This window comes from Triturus cristatus, chromosome 9 (assembly GCF_964204655.1).
Source record: "Triturus cristatus chromosome 9, aTriCri1.1, whole genome shotgun sequence".
Classification (NCBI taxonomy): Eukaryota; Metazoa; Chordata; class Amphibia; order Caudata; family Salamandridae; genus Triturus; species Triturus cristatus.
In genome coordinates, this window is record NC_140592.1 from 807,477,402 (window position 1) to 807,497,180 (window position 19,779).

General features: G+C 40.5%; 1 protein-coding gene across 1 annotated transcript in view; it reads right to left on the bottom strand.

Annotated features, from left to right (window-relative positions):
* Window positions 1-4,809: 4,809 nt before the first annotated feature.
* ZBTB1 (zinc finger and BTB domain containing 1) overlaps window positions 4,810-19,779 on the bottom strand; it is a 44,158-nt gene continuing 29,188 nt past the window's right edge. Inside the window, exon 2 of the mRNA XM_085626212.1 lies at window positions 4,810-9,685. Within this exon, the coding sequence (XP_085482338.1) occupies window positions 7,542-9,665 (2,124 nt within the window). The 5' untranslated portion in view covers window positions 9,666-9,685 and the 3' untranslated portion in view covers window positions 4,810-7,541. The remainder of the gene's footprint in view (window positions 9,686-19,779) is intronic.

Here is a 19,779-nt window from a genome sequence, read left to right on the forward strand (position 1 = left end):
GGAAACACGTGGGGATTAGGCAGTAATGCTTTGCAAGCAAGTTAGTGGATGACCATGTTGCAGCTTCTACATATCTGTAAGGGCGTGCCTGCAAAAAACTGTTTTAGCGGTTGTGAGATGGAAAGAAAAACGCCTTTAGAATGGAGCGTGGGTTTGTGGTTAGCATGTCTTTGTCGTCTGTAAAGTACACGAAGGGTGCCAGTTCTGAAAAAGCTTGAATCACTACCACGCGTCGGGCTACATAAATGCAAGAAGAAACGTTTTTCCACAAAAGTATGTGCAAAGAGGACTTTTCAATAGCTGTTAATGAGCATCTCATGAGAACCCACAACACTGCATTAAGTTCCCAAAGTGGAGGTTATTTGGAACAAAGTGGGAAGGTACTAGGCAACAACCTCATGAAGCCTCACTTCCGGAAGAGAACAAAAGGGGTATGGTAGGGGACCGTGCCTGCACATAGTTGTTCAATGTACTCTCACTGAAGAATATGATTGTCCAGATTCGATTGATTGAAGGAAGTAAGGTAGGATCTCGAGGGCTCATTTGGTGCCCGTTGACATTATGCTTTACGCAAATTCCTTTGCATTTCAGCTGGTAAGCATTATAAGTGGAACCAACTGCAGGTTCTTGCACCTTTATGTGGCAGTTGAGAGGTATAATTGAAGACACAGAATATGCCTGAAGCAGCCTGCACGGAGGCAGCACTTAACTGTACTCTTTCGTCTGGAGGAGAAGATTTGCTTTGAACTGGAGCGCTGTATACACTTATAGGCCCCAAATGTATGTAAATCAGCAAAGCCTGGACAACAGTGAACAAGCAGAATTATTGAACGGAGCTCCCATTTGGTGTGCAAAAGAACTTCGTGGACATGGGGAAATTGGCAGAAAAGAGAAGGTAAAGAGTATGGACCATGACATAAAAAGGGCTTCTCCTCCAGTCCATGAACACCACCAATTGTTGGCAAGGATTTGTCATTTGTGTTCTTGGGTGTTGCAAGGGGGTACTGCAATGGAGTTGCTCACTTCTGAAACACTAGATTAAGTTGGCTTGAATCTATTTCTGAAACATGACAAACAATACATTTCCTGCTGAAGGTGCCCATCCACACGTCTGGCACATGCTCTACCAAGAAATCAACACTATGATGTAGCATCCGATGCTTTCCTTCACTCCGTGACAATGTAACGTAGAGTGATGATAACATCTATTATTATCAGGACTTCTAGATAATGGGTGCATGGCTCAGATGCTTTTATCACAAATCTGGCCACCCTCAATTTTAACAGGTTTATGTGGTACCCCTACAGGATCCAGAGGTGGTTTGGAGTTAGTTTAAGAAAAAGAGAGCCTCATCCCTTCAAGAAGACTTCTGTAGTTAAGTGAGGGTATGAATGCTAAACTTGTAAGCCTTAATACACGCTTGTCTAGCATTCACCATACAAGTGCTAGTTTGAGAGCCAAAGTGATACAAAAGGGCTGTGCGAGTGATCGAAAATTTGCCGTCAGTTGAGATCCACCTGTTCTTGTAAGAGCCGCCTTTGCAAGCAACAGTGAGAAAATAAAAGATGCACAACTAAATCATGCCCAGAGAGTATTTGTACTTGTGGGCTGTAACCCATGAACTTGATTAAATACTCTAGGCTAAAGCAATACCTCGTTCACCACATTCATGAGATGGAAATAATTTTAGGTGGTAGAAACTATGGACTTCTCTGTATTCAATGTCGGTCTGAGTCGATTCAGAAATTTGAGTGTTGTCTGCACCGCAACAGTGTATCTCCATCCTCACAGGAGCTTTGATGAGACAATCTTCCAAGTGTGGAAAACTTATACACTCAGATGTGTGGATTGGTTGTCGCCAGAGCCACCCACTTAGTGAAATCTCAAGAAGCCAACTTGCGGCTGAAAGGGCAAAGCTCTGAATTTGAGCTTTGCCCTTTAGCCTTCTTGGATTGGAAATGCTAGCGATTACAGGCAGATATTTGCCATGGGGCTCGGAAACTGTAGCCTGAGTGGGGTTACAACAATATCAGAGCTGGTGACCGTATAGAAGCAAATAGAGCAGCCAGCGGCTGAGGCAAGTTAAAAAGGTAAGTAAAGGCTGAACAGGGATCACTGGCTGCATCTGAAAAGACAATGTCAAAGTGGACAGCTGATGCCAATAATATGTAGTGTGTGGAACCAGCGCAAACAGCCCATCATAAAAATCATGTTTGAGAGAGAGTCTGCTGGAACCTGACTCAGTGCACAGAGAAAAGGAAAAAACACAACTTACCTTTTCCAAAAAGGGGGTGATGATGAAAAAATAAAAAATGTAAAAAAGTAGAGGAAAAATAAACACTTGGGGAGGTTTACAATCTATTAATCAACTGTGCACTAGCCTCTGCGAGACGGCACATCAGTCTCACTCCACCATATCAGAGTTCATGCCCTAAAAGGACGTGAATAAACTATGTGTAGTCTGTCCGTTTCGATTTTGGTGAAATATACATGTCTAACACTATATTAACATAGATTAACAAAGGTTCCCATCTTGACAATGAATAATAAAAGCACGTGAATCTATAAAACAGCCAATGCTGAATTTTTATTTCCATGTGTACCTCTTTCCCAATTCTGTTCCCCTGACTTGAGACTTAGCTTTTCAGTATTTCAGTAGTCTATGGCAAAGCCAACACACGGATTATACCATGCTGCTTCCAAGGAACACTCAGTCTCTGACAAAGAGAAGCGGTTGGGCAGTGTTAACTATGTAATGGAGGACTAAACCGCACCTCCTGTGGCAAGCTAAGGTGCCAGGAGAAACATGAATTTCTATGCGCTCTTTATATAATTTGAGGAGCAATGGGAATAATAAAAAAAAAAAAAAACACCCCATGAATAGCAACTTAAATAGTTTAAAAAAAATCTTTTTAATGGATGGTCCTACAAAGATTCCAGGACAGGCATTATGGAGTCACTTTTCTTACCCTTGTGACCAGCACTAAAACAGAGCAATGGAACACCTAAAATGTTCACTACTGGATAGCAGAGGTACTTTTACGAAGGGCTTTCTATTATTTCAGTTTGAGAGACAAAGGTTTAGAGACTGGATCTCATATTAATAAAATATTTAAAAGAATTGCAGTAAATAAAATGATAGCCTTTCTGGGGTTTATGTATAAAATGCAAATTAGCATGTACCACTATATATTTAGATTACGAGTCATAGAACAAATATCAAAGATTTCCTATTTAATCTAAAGAAGCCTGGTATAAATGCATAGGTGGCGGGTTCTGGATTCAGTGAATAAATTCAAAGAAGATGCCAATACAGGTCATTAGTTGACCTATTATAGGCCAAGGAAGAGGGAACCACGATAAAATAACCGAACTGACAATTCACTGTCAGCGGATTCGAAAAAGGTGAAAGAAAATGAAGTGTTTTGTCAGAGACTCTCTAATTATGCATGCCATTTGTTTTTTGCTTTTCGCCCTAGCATCCCTTTATAACACTACATAAGGGTTACAAAGGGAAGGGCAGTAGAGACCATGGCTATTTATAAGAGCAATAATCCTTAATTTAGTTTGTAAATGTTTCAGTTTTATGTTCACATCCACAAAGTTATACAAGATTTTTATCAACTAATAATCTCATGCAACGTGACACATGCTTGAAACGTTCTCAGAAGATGCTCAATGTTCTCAAAACAATAGGATTCCAGAATATATTTTATTGAAAATACTTCTATCGCCTGATCTTCTTCCTTGGACATGGGGTGGATCCATTTTGCTGTAGAGAGTATGATGAAAGGAGCCATTATACATGTGGTGGAAGTGCTGAGAAGTACCCTCCAAGTGGTCGAAGGGGAGGCTGTTTATGAAGGAGTTGTTAAATAAAACATTTGAGGCAACAGTGGAGTGTTGTCTGCTGGGAACCCTACATGACAAATTAAATAATCTAAATGCACTCAATACACACAGTGCAAATAGCAATAAAAGTAGTCAGAGTCAGATACTCGCAAACTATCCGAATACACCTAGACTGGGTATTAAATTCACACTGTTAATATACAATCCTACATCTCTGGCAAGCAGAAGAAGGAAAACAGCACGTTGAGGACATTGTTCATGAAACACAGATTTCTTATATTATTCCTGTTGGTCAAGATTAGACTACAAACATTGTCCGACAGTTCATTCGTTCTTAGGTTCCAGCTACTCATTGTTCGTGTTTTGGCCGTCAAAAATGTATAATTTACAACAAATATGTATGTATTTGTTCTCGTCTTTTCGTTAATGTTTTTTAGAGGAAGCATATTAATCAGCTTAAGGCTACATTTGCCAAGCGACTAAAGACAAAATTTTAAACTTCACTACACATCATAATTCTGTTTGAAAAACATGGCAAAGAAGAATATAGAGGACCATAGATCTGAACAATGAAAAGTAAAGAAGCACTATAAAGTACTGAAAAACTACGGTCCTTCCCTGGTGGCAAAACCTGAAAAACATGGACCCTCAAGACAGAATAGACAAAATATGAAGAGGACCGCAATAGCTCTATGTTTTTAGATAATACAAGTTGTAGGTGGTTTTAAATGACTGCAAGATGTTCACCTACATATACTGATATGCGTGTGACTTAACAGTCCACATATTACAAAGGAAGGGTTCCTTGTAAAAGATTTACTAATTTTGCACTGTGGAAAATGATTGCTGATTTATGATAAATAAACTACACAACCAGGAATAAGAAAGGTTGTCTGCATATTCAGAGTAATACCATATTTGTCAGTGTTGTTAACATTCTTTTATACAACGTGTAGTTATGAAAATGTTAGTCATTGCTATTTTATTTCAGACTTATTGGTAATGAAAGTAGCCCAACAAAGAGATGCATTCATTTTACCTCAAAATGACCCACAAACTTAGGTATAATAATACACATTTATTTCTTGGTGTTCCTCTTTGACTTTAAAGAACCCCTCCAAAATTGCAATAATCAACATTGCCACCATATGCCCGCTTGGATCATCACCTCCTTCCAGCTAAAAAATAATAATACATGCATCTGTTTAATTTGAGATTCATGACTATTTTAAAGCAGCCAGGAAGTTCTGTGGGGAGAACATTAGTACACCAAAACCTATTTTACGCAATAGCCATGAGGCAACTACACCTGATCAATAGGAACCGTGGCTACACAGCATCCACAGAAATGTGCCATTTTTACAAACCTATTCATTTATAGAAGAAGATGTGCAGAAATAATTCTGAGACTCCGGTGCAGCATCTTGGCCATTAACAAGACATCTCTGGAAACCAAAGATAGAAGAATAGAGTTTCCCATAGAAACAGTGCTTATTGGAAGCAGAAGTGGCAGTGGAGCAGTCTGGGTTAATCCCTAGATTTAGACATCCGCAGTGTAACAGTCCAGACACACTGCCACTCTAAAACGCATTGCACACACAAGTAAAAAAGAAAAAATAAGAAATAAGTAAAATAAAAAACTTGCTAGCAACAGTATAGCTATCGATGCAAAAAACAAAACAAAAAAAACCCCCTCATTTAGGAGCTCAGGACCGCGTCCACATTTGTTACCCGCATTAACCACTCTTGTGAAACACTGGATTCTGCACAATGACGTTGTTGTATTACAAGCTTTTAAGAAATGGCTGCGTTTTAATGCAGCAGGTTGGTTGCAGTGAGAAGAACGATATATTGTTGAATACATATACAGACGTTAACTGAAAACAGCGAGGGAGTCAGGAAGAAGGAAACATGCATGCTCCTGTTTTCTTCGATGCTGCGAATGAGTAGGCTCTGGGGAGTGAGGATGTTTTTCCAATGGCGGGAGCCAATGCAGGCCCTGCAGGCACTAGGCACAATCAACCTTAGAAGCATGCAGTACAAGAGAAAAAAGCTCCATTGTCACAGGGAGCTATTGACTACAAGTAACCAATGTGACAGAAATCTCCTTTTACCTGCTCTATACTTTCATTCCCTTTTCATTTCACGCATTTGAAGTCCCTGCCCTTGATGTCTATACTTGTATCAAATGCTATTCTTTTCCGGATTGGACTCTACACGGTAAAACACAGATTATATGTGCTCAGATACTACCTCGGTACTCTGTTTCCTACTCTCCATTGTCTTGATCGATCCAATGGATGCGCAATACATATATTTCTCGGAAATAAGTGGTTGACTTACTTATATTTTGGTACATTAGACTGTCAAGCGGTTTGTCTTTGACCTTTACATTTTTATTTTCAATAATTCAGGAGTGAAAAAAACCTATCAGAAAAACTGTCTACTCAGGGCACGTGTAATGTGTTTTGCAAAGGTTAAAGGGAAAAACCTCTCTCATGATCTACATAGTCTGGAGCTGATAATATCACTTTGACTAGTACCTCTCCACGGTTCATATGCACCATTATTGCATTCAAAGAGGTAAACGTAAACAAGTGCTAACAGACATCTGCCGCCTACTTTTCGCATTTCATAACAGTCTACTTGTGGCTAAGAGCAAGTAAAATCTTGTTCGCATGCCAGTTCTTTTTGAACCACAACTCAGTATCCCCTCTTTGAGGACTTGGCATTTGGCGCTAATGAAGTTATGCCTTCACTTCGGCATACTGAATTATATAGAAATGTAAGCATAATGAGTATGGCACAAAATTTGCTTGGAGTATTATGGTATTTTTGGGTGTTCCTTTCAACTCTCTAATGTTTCCTAGGTTTTACATTTGTAGCTAGTACATCAACTTGTTTACCCAATTCATAATAAATACTCTTAACCTCGAAAAGTGGATCTTCCAAGTCAAAATGTCTATGTCGATTAACAACTACCCACAACTGATTGAAATTCTTTTGCATATTTATATGCAATCTACGATTGTCTAGCGATTCCCCACAAGTCTGTCTTATCAAAAGTGAAACATTGGTGACATCTTATAAGGTGATAGCTACAAACTCACAGTCACAACTGGGGTTGAAAGAAGTGTGAAGAATGAGGGCTTGCTTTCTTCCGATTTCAAATTAGTTTTAAAAGCAAGATATTTGCATAATGTTACATTTATCTTTACCCCTGCATAAAAGGCACAACAAAGGGACATCCCTAAATAATCTCTCTAAGGGCAATATAATATATTTTGGTAGAAGTGCAATATACTTTTGATGCTAAGATAATTGATAGTCATGTTCTAGATCTACTTAGCAAAGTAATATAAATACAAATTAAAATGTGTTTGATTATGAGCAGATTCTAAGGCATGTGAAAACATTTCACAGATGTATATGAAATCCCCACTAATTGTACAAAATAGCACTTAAATGCTTCAAGGTGCAAATGGCGTCATATGTTTTGGTTTTTGATATAGACTTGTGTTCCTTGAAAGGATAAAAAAGGCTGAAATTAACTTTAGAAAAATTCAAACAATGTCATTCACCTCATACAAAATCTCCCAGAAGAGGTTTTAATTAAATTAAATCAAAAAAGGTGTGCTATTCCCTCTAGCTTTGGTGTTTTGCTTTTTGTCATTTTAAAACTGTGTATTTATGTTCGTTTAAAATGCTTTAAATTATAATGAGACCGCATATCTTTTCTCAAATTAAATTTGGCTCCACAAACACCACAGGTGTACAAATGAACGTCCATGTGTTTCTCCAGAAGATCGTTGGTTTGGAATATCTGAAAACAGACCTGGCACATTGTCTCACCAACAGAGAGATGACAGATCATGTGACGCACGTGGTCATGCTTCCGGAAGTTTCCTTGATCACACACAGAACATACATATCGTGCCATTCCTTTATGCATATCATTATGAAGTCGTAGCTGTCGCTCTCGAAGAAACTGCTTCCCACAAGTCTGGCAAACAAATTGTTTTTCCTTTGTGTGAACCGTGAAGTGTTCCCTCAAGTGACAGCGCTGGTAAAATCCTTTACCGCAGAGGTTACAGAAGTGCTTCCTTCGATGATCATTATCATTTTCCTCCATGATCGTATTCTTAAACAGATCATGTTCGAGGCAGTGAGACATATGCTCAAGCACAAGGCTCTCAGTTTCAAAGCGCTGTCCACAATTAGGACAACCATAAGGACAGGCAGAATGGTTATATGTCTGCTTATCTGAAAGACTATTTTGCTGAAAATTTTCATCATGCAAGTCGTCCAACATCTCTACAAACATATTGGTTGTTTCTTCTGTGGTGTCTCCAAAATTACCTTTTTCTTCAGTGTTTTCTAATCCATTTACAATAGGATCTTGGGGTGCCCCACATCTCTCTGCGTGTTCTTGGAGCTGCCTGCCTTTAACCAGTATTTGGCCACATTTGCCACAAGCACATATATTTTCAATATGTTTAGATAAATAATGAGCTGACAAGTCTTCCTCGGTTATTGTTAGACCACACAGCTCACAGGTTCTGTTTTCCTCAACATCCAGCCCTGTGCTTTTTGTACTATTACTGAATCTTTCAGTTTTTATACAGTTTCTTCCTCTGGGATGGAGAGGCATTGGAGGCTGAGCTTTCAAAATATGTTCTGTAATTTGATTGCCATCAACATTTTCTTCCACATAATAACTGCAAAGGGGCTCATCCGTTTCATCATCCAATTCGTCACTTTCAGATGAGTCAATGAAATCTTTATCTGAAATTTTGACAATATTAATGTCTTCCATTTCAACAGCAGGACTGTCATCGGTCTCAATTTTAATGATGATTGAGTTCCCTTCAATCAATGTGTTGCCCACCCCATCTGACTTTTCCATCAAGCCTGTAGCATTCTTGGTGCTTCCCATGGCTGGCGCCTCAGAAGACGAACTATCAAGAGATTGACTGGCTTCCATTTTAAATCTTTCGGTTTGTTTGGGTGACAGCTTAGAAACTGAAGAGTCTTTTTCGCTAGAATCATTTTCTTCACTGCTGTAGGATTTTGCAGCCTGGTACATATGCCTATTGGTGCAAGTTAAAGCATGCTCACCTAATAGTTTTTCACAGCTAAAAACAAATCCACAGCTATCACAGGTATAGCTTCTTCCAAAGCGACGTGCTACACGTTCTTTGGTGTTGGATAATTTGGGCACAGTATTTTTCTTGCACACTTCAAGAAGGGGTTCATGATTTCTTCCTGCCTGTAAAACCTCTTTCTTAGTGTTCTTCTCTTGTAATGGATTCACCGATTTAATTGCTTCAGGATGCCGAATGCTAGTTTCTTCGCCATTTCGGAGCATTGGCTCTTCATACATTTTTACACCAAATACCATTTTATTTCCATGGATGTCAGAAGCCGAAGCAGAGCTCTTTGTACTCGATAACTCGCCATCCTTAATATCTTCCAAACATTCAGGTAAATTATAGAGTTGTAAGTAATTAATTGCCACTTTAAATTCCTCAATATTTTTGGGCGCAGTCATAATTTTTCCCAAGTACATAAACTGCAAGATGAGATCGAAACATTCTGCATTTATCTGCATGTTGCTAAGCTTAAGAGGAGCGGACGTGTGTTGGTGGTTCATGAAAAACATTCTAAAATAGGAGCTGCAAGCAGCAAGAACAGCCTTGTGTGCTTGGAAATATATGTCGTCAATAGCAATGCAGCAGTCACAGAGGAAACCCCATTCCCTTTGGTTGTTCAGCTGCTGAAGGACATAGCTGCTGTGGTTAGGTCTAGCCATCTTGGTCTTACATTAGAATCCTGCAAAAAATGGAAATATACATATTTGTTACTAGAGGAACTTGTTCAATGGTCTGAAGTAAATGCCATTTTTATTTTGCAATAGATTCAGTCGAAATGTGTAAAAACATTTTGTAACCTTTTTCTAGATCAGCCACCTATTTTTAATATTTGAGATCTAATTGCTCAAATGTAACAACAAAATGCTGCTAAATCTGCAAACGTCCTAAAAATAGAACCTGAGGACCCAGGTGCGTCACAGACTCTCCACAGAAAGCTACTGTACTGGTAAAGGTCACCAGATGCTATAGAATACAGATTATGGAAAATCCCTCAGGCACCATGACAAGATTTAGGCCAGATGATAAGCAGTTTTCCCAGTGCTTTTCATCCTTCAGGAACACATTTTACCATGAAGTGGCTCAGCTGTAATTTTCCTTCCTTCTAGAAACTATCCGATGCCAGACTTCTATAGCATCTACAGGAGTCTCTAACCACTGCCCAACGACACAACGAGTTCCTCCATTACATTTAAAAAATCAACTTCCTTAAAATAAAAAATAACACAATATATTGCTACCTAGAAAAGATGCTTAGAGGTCCTTGCGGCATATTCATACACAGCACAGACAGCAAAGTAGTGCTCCAGGTCAATGACTGAAGCCTAAGAAACCACCCACCATCACACGAACAGCTTCCCGAGAATTCCTCAAAAAAGTAGAGTTGTGGAATTCCAATCATTTGATGCCCAGGGCGTGTTATAAAATGTATAAAAGAAATTTAAACTTGGGAAAAAAAGGTTTTTATAAACTACTGTGCAGCTTTAGAAATTCTTTCTCTGCAGCATTATTTAGTAAAACGTTTTTGATGCATGCCAAAAAAGTGATTATAAATGGAGAATCCGTGTGACAGATGTGGTGTGGAACCTCATCTCTGATGAGGTCACTGTCGGAACTCTTACAGTAGACCCTTCATGTGAGAGAATTCTGAGAGTTGACAGTTGCTCTGCCATCTTACCTGAACTGGCATCTTGTCGTCCTTCACCACTACACCACAATTTCTGACGACGCTGGACGGGATCTGGAGCCACGCTGTGCAGATCACTATAAAACACCTCAACAAGGCGAGAGGCAGCTCTGTATCACCGCTGTCAAATTTGGAAAACGGAGCTGGAGGTTGTTCCTGGCAAGACTCTTCACCTAAGGGAACCCGATCTTTCCTTTTCTTCAGGTTTGGTCCAGGGAGTCAAGTTGTTGGGGTGTCTCAGACTCTGAGAGTCTGCCCCTGCTTGGGAGTCTGCGCAGTCCTGCGAGATCCGAACGCTGCTGTTGGAAGTAAGGTACGCGCTTTCCTTAGCGGTACCAACGTCGCTGTGAGGTAAGTGAACTTTTGTTACCCCTCGGCTCAGAGGAACGGCTATACGCCCTCTAGCCCCTGCTGTTTCACTTTCATTCTTAAGTTGAGCAAAGGGAGTTTGGAGGAACGACCATTCGCCCTCTAACTCGCTACTCATTTTTTTTGCCGCTCTTCGCATGCGTCAGCTCGCAAGAAGGGTTTGTCTCATTTTACTTGTCAACTAGAGCGATCAGGCGGTTGGGTTCGGAGGAACTGCTATTCGCCCTCCAACTCTAGTCTGGCTTGATTTTTTTTTATTTATTTTTTTAGAGTTTGTGATGGCTTGTTTATTGGGTTTGCACCGCCTCTCAGTTCAGCCTCTTATGTAGGAATGGCGGAGGAACGTCTTCTTCGCTCTCCAGGTTTTTTTGGAGGTTTACAATCCTAGTTAAAAAACGTCAAAACTTGAATTTATCATTGTTTTTTCATACAAAAAAAAAAAAGGTCAACCAAATCGTCGGATGCAAGGAATATTCAGGAGACATAGACTTCCTTTTTATTTCTCGTGTTCATAATGGGCTGTTATTAATTCATTATCCTTGTCTCTGGAATTACTAATTGCACATCCATGATTCAAAATGTTTAGCTTTGTTAACATGTGGTGGCATCCTGCACTAGATTTTATGATAGTAGCATCTTACTTTATCAATATTTCACCAAGCACAATTTAGAATTCAGAAAGTCATACAAATGCAAAACGTTAAATATCCACCCTTTTTTCTGTCTTCTCCAGGTGAACCATTAATTGGGGGGTCAAAGTGGAAAAAAGTATTTTGGAATTATGCTCGGGTTTGTGGCACTAGTTTGAGTGCTGAACGCAAACATGCATTGCTTTTACATTGTTTGGGGGCGGAGGGCCAGGACGTGTTGGAAAATTTACCTGAGCTCCTGCACTCTGAAGCACGTGATTTAATGAGTATGAAATTGCCATTGCAAAGTTAGATCGACATTATTTGCCACATGTAAGCACCATGTTAGAAAGATTTTAGTTTGAGGTGTCAGGGTTAGGATGAGTAGGTGGAGGAGTTTGTGACTGCTTTGAGGAAGTTGGGCTCAAAATGCAAATTTGGGGGGGTGATAGAAGAGAGGATTAGAGATCAGTTTGTGCTGCGGTGCAACAGTGACAAATTACGGGAGGAACTTTGGATGAAAGATGAGCCACCTCTTGATGAGGTTCTCATTGTCGCAAAACAAGTTGAGAACATGATGAAGTGTGTGGGTGAGCTAAAGGCAGGGTATGAAGTACATAATTCTCATGATTCAGGAACAGAAAATGTCACAGTGATTACTGCGGATAAGTCTCTAAGTGTTCCAGAGGCGAAACAGACCTCTGAGGTCAAAGGTGCCAGGATAAGGGAATAGAATCTCATTGGTACTTGCTACAGCTGTGGGTTTGTAGGCCATAAGGCCAATGATGAATTCTGTCCCGCTTTATCCCAGGTTTGCAACTCCTGTGGTATCAAGGGTCATTTCAGTAAATGTTGTAGGAACAGACATAAAAGATACAACAAGGGTGGGAACAAGGAACCGTGTCAGGAGATTGTGTTACAAGTTAAGGAGTCCAAAAAGATATTCCCTTCTGAAGTTGTTACCATTGATGGCAAAGAGACCTTGATGAAATTTGATTCTTGTTCTCACATCACGATTATCTTTAAGCAAATGTTGTTGAGGTTGTTTCCAGGTAATAAGTCACTCACTAAAATAGACTTACAACCTGGAGGCTATGGTGGGAGCAGGATTGAAATGTTAGGATATTTTGAAGCTACCATAGGTGTGTGTGGGAAAAGCACTTGTGGTAAAATTTATGTTTCATGTAAAGGTGATGATCTTTTAGGTTGGAGCCAGCGGAAGGAGTTGGGTGTCAGATTGCATCCAAGTAAAACCCCACAAGTACAAGTTGATGAGATTGAATGTAACCAAAACAAGTTTGTCAAGGAGTTCGATGTCGTGTTCCAAAACAAACTTGGCAAGTTGGTTGGTTACAAACACAAGATCAGACTAAGAGACCACGCAACCCCTGTTGGGGCAAAGGTAAGAAGGATTCCCATGCATTTGCAAAAGGCAGTGGACAATGAACTCAAGAGGTTGGTAGAGTGTGGGGTCATTGAAGGAGTTGAAGCTACAGATTGGTTGGCTCCCATTGTCGTTGCTCGCAAGGGCAATGGAGACATTCGCCTTTGCGTGGACTTGAGGGCGCTAAACAAAGAGGTAGTGGTTGACAGATTCCCGTTGCCCAACATTGAGGAAATGATCACAACCTTTACTGGTGCTAAGGTATTTAGCACATTAGATCTTACGTCGGCCTATCACCAGGTCGAATTACATGAGAGCTCGCAGGATCTGACCGCCTTTCCTACTCCTTTTGGCATTTTTCATTTTAAAAGGATGCCATTTGGCTTAATTTCTGCTGCTGCAGTCTTTCAGAGGATTAGGTCGGTCATTTTGAAAGATCAGCCGTAAAAAGTAAAGTGCTATCAAGAGGCCATAATTGTTTTTGGATCTGATATTGAAGAGCACGACCTGCGTGTTCGCCAGGCGTTACAGAAGCTTCAACTGGCAGGTTTGACAAAAAGCTGAGAAGTGCAGGTTTGGCATCGGTGAAGTAAGCTATTTAGGATACAAAAAGTTACTTCTACAGGGATTAGACCCAATAAAGAACTAGTGGACACAATAGGAGCCCTGAAAGAACCTAAAACCAATGAGGAACTTTCATCTTTTCTGGGAATGGTTGAGTATTATAGCCGTTTCATAAAAGACTTTGCTAGCAAAACATTTAACATGAGGAAACTGTTAAAAAAAAATTACTGATTTTGTGTGGGGTGTTGAATGTTCCCAGGAATGCTCAGATGTAAAGCAGGAGTTGAGTAATGCACCTTCACTGCAGTCCTTTGAGGCTTCATCTGTGACAAAAAGTGTGTGCGATGCAAGCGGAAAAGGGTTGGGTGCACTGCTCATTCAAACAAGAGATGGCAAGGAAAACCTCATTGCATGCATCTCGAGAACTCTCAGGGACGCAGAACGCAACTATTCTGTAATTGAGCGAGTCGTTAGCGGTGTTTTGGTCCATTAGGAGATTTTACCAATTTCTATAGGGTATCAAATTTGGCGTACAGACTGATCATAAACCCTTAGTTGAGGTTATCGCCAAGAAGGGACTTGATTCGATATCATCTCGCATGCGGAGATGGGTTGTGGGGTTGCAAGACTTGTCTTTTACTATCCCGTATGTTGCAGGAGCGAGCAACTAGTCTGCTGACTGCCTATCTAGGCTTGTGGACATTGAAAATTCACAGCCTGATGGTAGCGAAGTACTGGACGAGGAGGAAGAAGTCAGTGTGTGTGTGAAGTGACTGAAGGATCCATTGGTGAACAGGAGTGGTTAACTGAACTTTAGAATGATGTGACCTTGTGTAAGATTAGGGATATAATCAGTTTGGGAATGAGGTGTAAAGCCCAGCTAAAGGATTGTGTAGGAGGATGGGAGAAGATTGTGGATGAACTTGCTTTGGCCAAAGGGTTTTTGTTAGGAGGCACAAGACTAATCCCTCCAGAGAAGTTAAGAGGTAAAATATTACATTTAGCCCATGAGGATCACATGAGTATTGTTCAGGCTAAAGGGAGGCTTCGGAGAAATTTTTGGTGGCCTTCACTCGATCATGATGTTGAGTGTTTGATAAGAGATTGCGTTGAATGTATAGTCTGTGACAAGGGGCTTAAAACTAGTCAGTTGTCTATGGTATGCAGAACACTGCACAAACGTACTTGGGAAGAAGTTGCGATGGATATTTGGGGGCCCATAAGAACTGAACATGCTACTCCCTATGTCATTGTCCTGATGGACTTGTACTCCAGGTGGGTTGAAGTATCATGTGTGCAGGATACTTAATCTTCGGCAGTGATCAGGTTTTTAGAGGGTGTGTTTAAGAGAGAGAGTTTTCCCAGGTACCTACTTACGGACAATGGGGTACAATTCTGCTCTCGTGAGACAGTCTCGTATTTGCAGAGGTGTGGAATTGTTCACAAAAAATCGTCTCTTTATCACCCAGAGACTAATGGTGCCATTGAGAGAGTCATTAAAACTTTAAAGGAACGCATTCAACTAGCAAGAGTGAATGGTTTGGATTGGAAGAAAGAGTTGTCAAGTAGACTGTTAGGCTATCGTTTTTCACCGCATGGCTCCACCGGGAAGACTCCTTTTGAATTGTTCAAAGGAAGATCCCCCGTCTACGTGTGTATGTCCTGGTTAGACGTGCTGGAGCAAAGGCTGCATTGACAATACCCCTGGTGAATGGAGAGAGAAAGAGATTTCCATTCAACGCAAGAGGAAAGAAGATCTTGACTCCCACAAGTGTGTGAGAAATGTTGAAGTCGGTGTGGGTGATTTTGTCAAAATTAAAGCACCTAGTGGGTGTGCTGATTGGTCAAAAATTCCCTAGAGAGTTACAAGTAATCAAATGTTTCAAGAATGCCATTAAGACACATGATGGTCGCATTTGGAACAAGAGTAGGGTTGCTGTTATACGACAACCACGTTTTTTCTGACAGCTCAAATTTTAACTCCCAACCGGGAGTAAGTTGGGTCTGTGATTCAGGTTCGCAGGGTTCTTCTAGGAGTGCTACCCCAGTTCACAGGAGAAGCGTTAGGGAGATCAGGAAACCTGCTTATTTCAAGGATTTTGTTGTGTAAGATTTGCTTCTTGTTTTAATGACTTTGTTTTACATGTCTTCAGATGCTTAACTTTGTATATTTCATATTTGTTACCTGTTCATATTTATTTATTATGCACTGCAGTGCTCTTTGTTGTATGAGAGGGAGAAGTGTGGCGTGGAACCTCATCTCTGATGAAGTCACTGTCAGAACTCTTACAGTAGACCCTTCATGTGACAGAATTCTGAGAGTTGACAGTTGCTGTGCCATTGCTGTTGGACGAGGTGTTAAGAATAAACCTCTTACCTGAACTTGCATCTTGTCGTCCTTCACCTCTACACCACAACAGAACAATTATATTTCTGAGGCATCTCATCTCTTGGAAAGTAGATATTTTAATAAATTCCACACACCTGCATCGAAAACCCTGATCACATTCTAGATTTCCTATCTTTATCATCCTGAATACCACAAAATTACATCCCATCCTCACCCTACTGCAGGCACAGCATATTTTACTCTACATCTGTACACCAGTCCACAATCAAAGCAAAACAAAAACTGCTTGATTGCTAAAAATAGCACCACCACCCTGAACCTCATCCATAACAATGTAGATTGCAATCTTGCCAGAAACCTGCAATGCAGAGACTTAAACCCAATTACTCTCTAGCCCAAACTCCCAGCAGGTAACTAACCAATCAATGGAATAAATGGCTTCATTATCTCACAATCTACCCAATAATATAACCTCCACACAATAGCACACAAAGCTGAAGAGGGATGCCAATCGTTTGCTCTCACAAGAAATAGCTTATACAGAATATCTTGGTCGATCTCATTCCCCCTGCGTTGGAAAGTGGGTTAATAGTAGTGGTAAATATCTATCTACCACTGGCAATAGACCACTAACACAATATAGGGCTCGGGAAAGGTCTTAGATAATGATTCCCATGCTCAAGTTTGGCAGCAAGCAGGCAGGCTGATCTTCAAAGAGGTATGTAAAGCAAAACACCAATTCAGTAAATAATTAAGACACAACACACAATAAAAATCCAACACCAATTTATAAAAATAGGAAATATTGTATCTTTAAAAGTAACACCAAAACAAAACAAGTCCAATGTAGGGAACTGGAGATATGAATTTCTTAAAGATTTAGCACTATATAGCACATCGAAACCAGGGCTTGAAAGATCATAAAGATTTCTCTAGACCTGCAGGTCTAGTAAATTGAAATATCTACTTGACCTAACTGCACTTGACATCGGTCTCTGAAAGCCGATCAAATGTTACAAGTTAACAAGAATTAAAGGCATTTTTATTGCATTCATTTTGTGAGCAATAAAGATGCCTTTAAATCTTGCTATCTTGTCATATTTGCTCTGATTTCAGGGGCAGAGGTCAAAAGTCAATTTGTCTTCCTACTTGCCAGTAAGGGCGAGTAGGACCTAAAAATAGCTCCTCCTAATTAAATCTGCCTAGCAAATGCGAGTGTATTTTTCGAGCCCTGAAAACCTATAGCGCATACAGGATGGCTCATCTACATATGCTCCCTCCCCCTTGCATTTGGAAATTCCAGCCTTAAGCCTGCCATCTGGCTGGGTTCAAAGGGTAGGGCTGTAACTGGATCCGATCTACACTGTCTGTCCCCCCTCCTCTCTGTGAAGATGATGTTTTGTGAACCCTACGCCTGCCATAGCATTCCTATGTAGCAGAACCCAGGATGGTGCCCTGGACTACTTATAACCTTATCAAAGGAGCCTAGTTAATCCACTTAACTCTGACAAAGCGAGACAGACCACTGGAAGGCTGAATTTAAGCTTACAGAAAAGAAGGTCTTATAAATTCTTGTCTGTACATTTGAGGATAAATTCAACATTAGCCTATTGCTGTATTTATCAATACCATTCTAAGCAGTCCTTGAATTATATTTGTATGACCTCCTGCACGTTTAGTTATTATTTAATAACTTCTTGCCATGTTAACCTATGTGGCTGGGGATCTGCAATAGGAAAAATGACCATTTTCCAACACCAGGGTTTATAAAAACATCTATTATAAAGACCCTGTCTAAATCTACAGCGCCCCACACCCCTGGGATACCTAGGAGAGACTTAAGGGGTTCTGAATATTTCAAAATATTGCAGATTCTCATTCCACGGTGCTTTTAGCACAAAAGTTGATTTTGGGAAACACTTTATCATTTTTGAAATGCCCCAAACACCAAAGTCGAGTTTGGGCACAATCTGCATTTTTAAAATCAGCCCTGCAACACATGGTGGCTTTTAAACGTACCCCCAGGCTTCAACAGTGCACACATGCAAGTGCAGAAAGGGCTGCTGGCCACTAAACTGCCACACCCTATTATATATTAGGGACATAAAGGTAGTTTCAACCCCTCTGCCCTATTGTGTACTAGGGCATTATAGGGAGGTTATGCCAATCATAGGGGTACCTTAACCCATAGGGTACCCTAGTGTGTGTAGGTGTTTTTACTGTATTCTAAGTGTCTTTTCAGCATTGCACTGGGCCTGGTTAGACACAGCCCAGGGACAGTCAGGGTCAGTTACCACCAGTATCAGTCACCAAAAAAGTTAGGGGATGCCCAGGGTACAGGATGACTTTGCAACACCCAGCTTTTAAACTCCTACACAAAAATAGAACCACTAGAAGAGGAGGCATGAGTAGTACTGATCATTCCTCCAGACTTGTCATATGTATTATTTGATAGGCCTTTCATCAGAGCTGTAATATACCATGCCCCAAAGTGTGACCCAATCTCCTTGAAATAAATCCTTGCCCTAGCATCACATTCGCAGAATATAGCTCAGATTATTTTTCAACAGATTTCAATTGTTCATGTGTGCGACAATGAAACAAACTATGAAATTCCAAATTAAGCCTTCTAACAAATTTAATGATATTCCTCGAGCAACCACTGCTACTCCAGGGATTAATGCAAGAGTAAATAAATGCTATTGCTGTGTTACTCCAGGGCACATAGCTTCCAGTGTCAAATGTATGGCCAACAATGTATTATGTAGAGCGTGTGGTAAGAGAGGGCATCTTGCCAAAGTTTGCAGGACCAGAACTTAATTTGGTACAGGAAGTGGATGATACATGTGAGGGTGTTCATGAGTTGATGTTGTGTGTAGATGGTTCCGGTGTTTCTGGTGAACCATGCTGCAACCATACTGTCTTGGATTGTAGCATTATTAGAGAAAGTACAACCAAGTTAGAGAAACCTCACTGTATAATAAATTTGGACGAGCGTGATGTCATGATGCTGGTTGACTCGGTAAGTTTGTATACGCTATTGTCCAAGGAAATGTATTCCAAGACGTGGGGAACTGAGAGTGATATTGAGTCTTGGACCAAGTCTGATATCAAGGCTGTTGGTTATGGTGGTAAAACAATTGATATCTTAGGACCCAAGTGGATGGCGATTTCCTTTAATGGTAAGAAGGTGTATGGTTGAGTATATTTAACAAAACAAGGCTCCAACTTACTAGGGTGGCGTCATCAAAAGGATCTCGGTATAATGCTCAATCCCAATGCTAATGAGACAGTTATGTGTACTATAGTGCATGACATCGATACGATGTATGAGACAACTATAATGGAGAAGTAGTCTGAGGTTTTCTCTGATAGGGTGGGTAAGATCAAGAATTTCTCACATACAAGTATCTTAAAGAAAAATGCGGTGCCAGTGATACATAAAGTAAGGAATTTACTGTATTTTATTAGGGGCCCTCTCCAAGATGAGCTCAAAAAGTTGTTAGGGCAAGGGATTATAGAGCCCATTGAGGCCTCAGAGTGGTTGGCTCCCATAGTAGTTGCACCCAAGAATGGAGGTAAGATTTGCTAATGTGTTGATTTGTGTGGCCTGAATAAGAATATTCGGGTAGATAGGCAATCCTCCACCCAATATCTCTGAGATGTTAACGGCCATGGGTAGGGGTGCTATCTTTAGTGTGATCGACATGTCTGCAGCACATCACCAGATTGCTTTAGATGAGGGATCAAGATACCTCACTTTGTTTGTTACACCGCTGGGTGCATTTCTGTA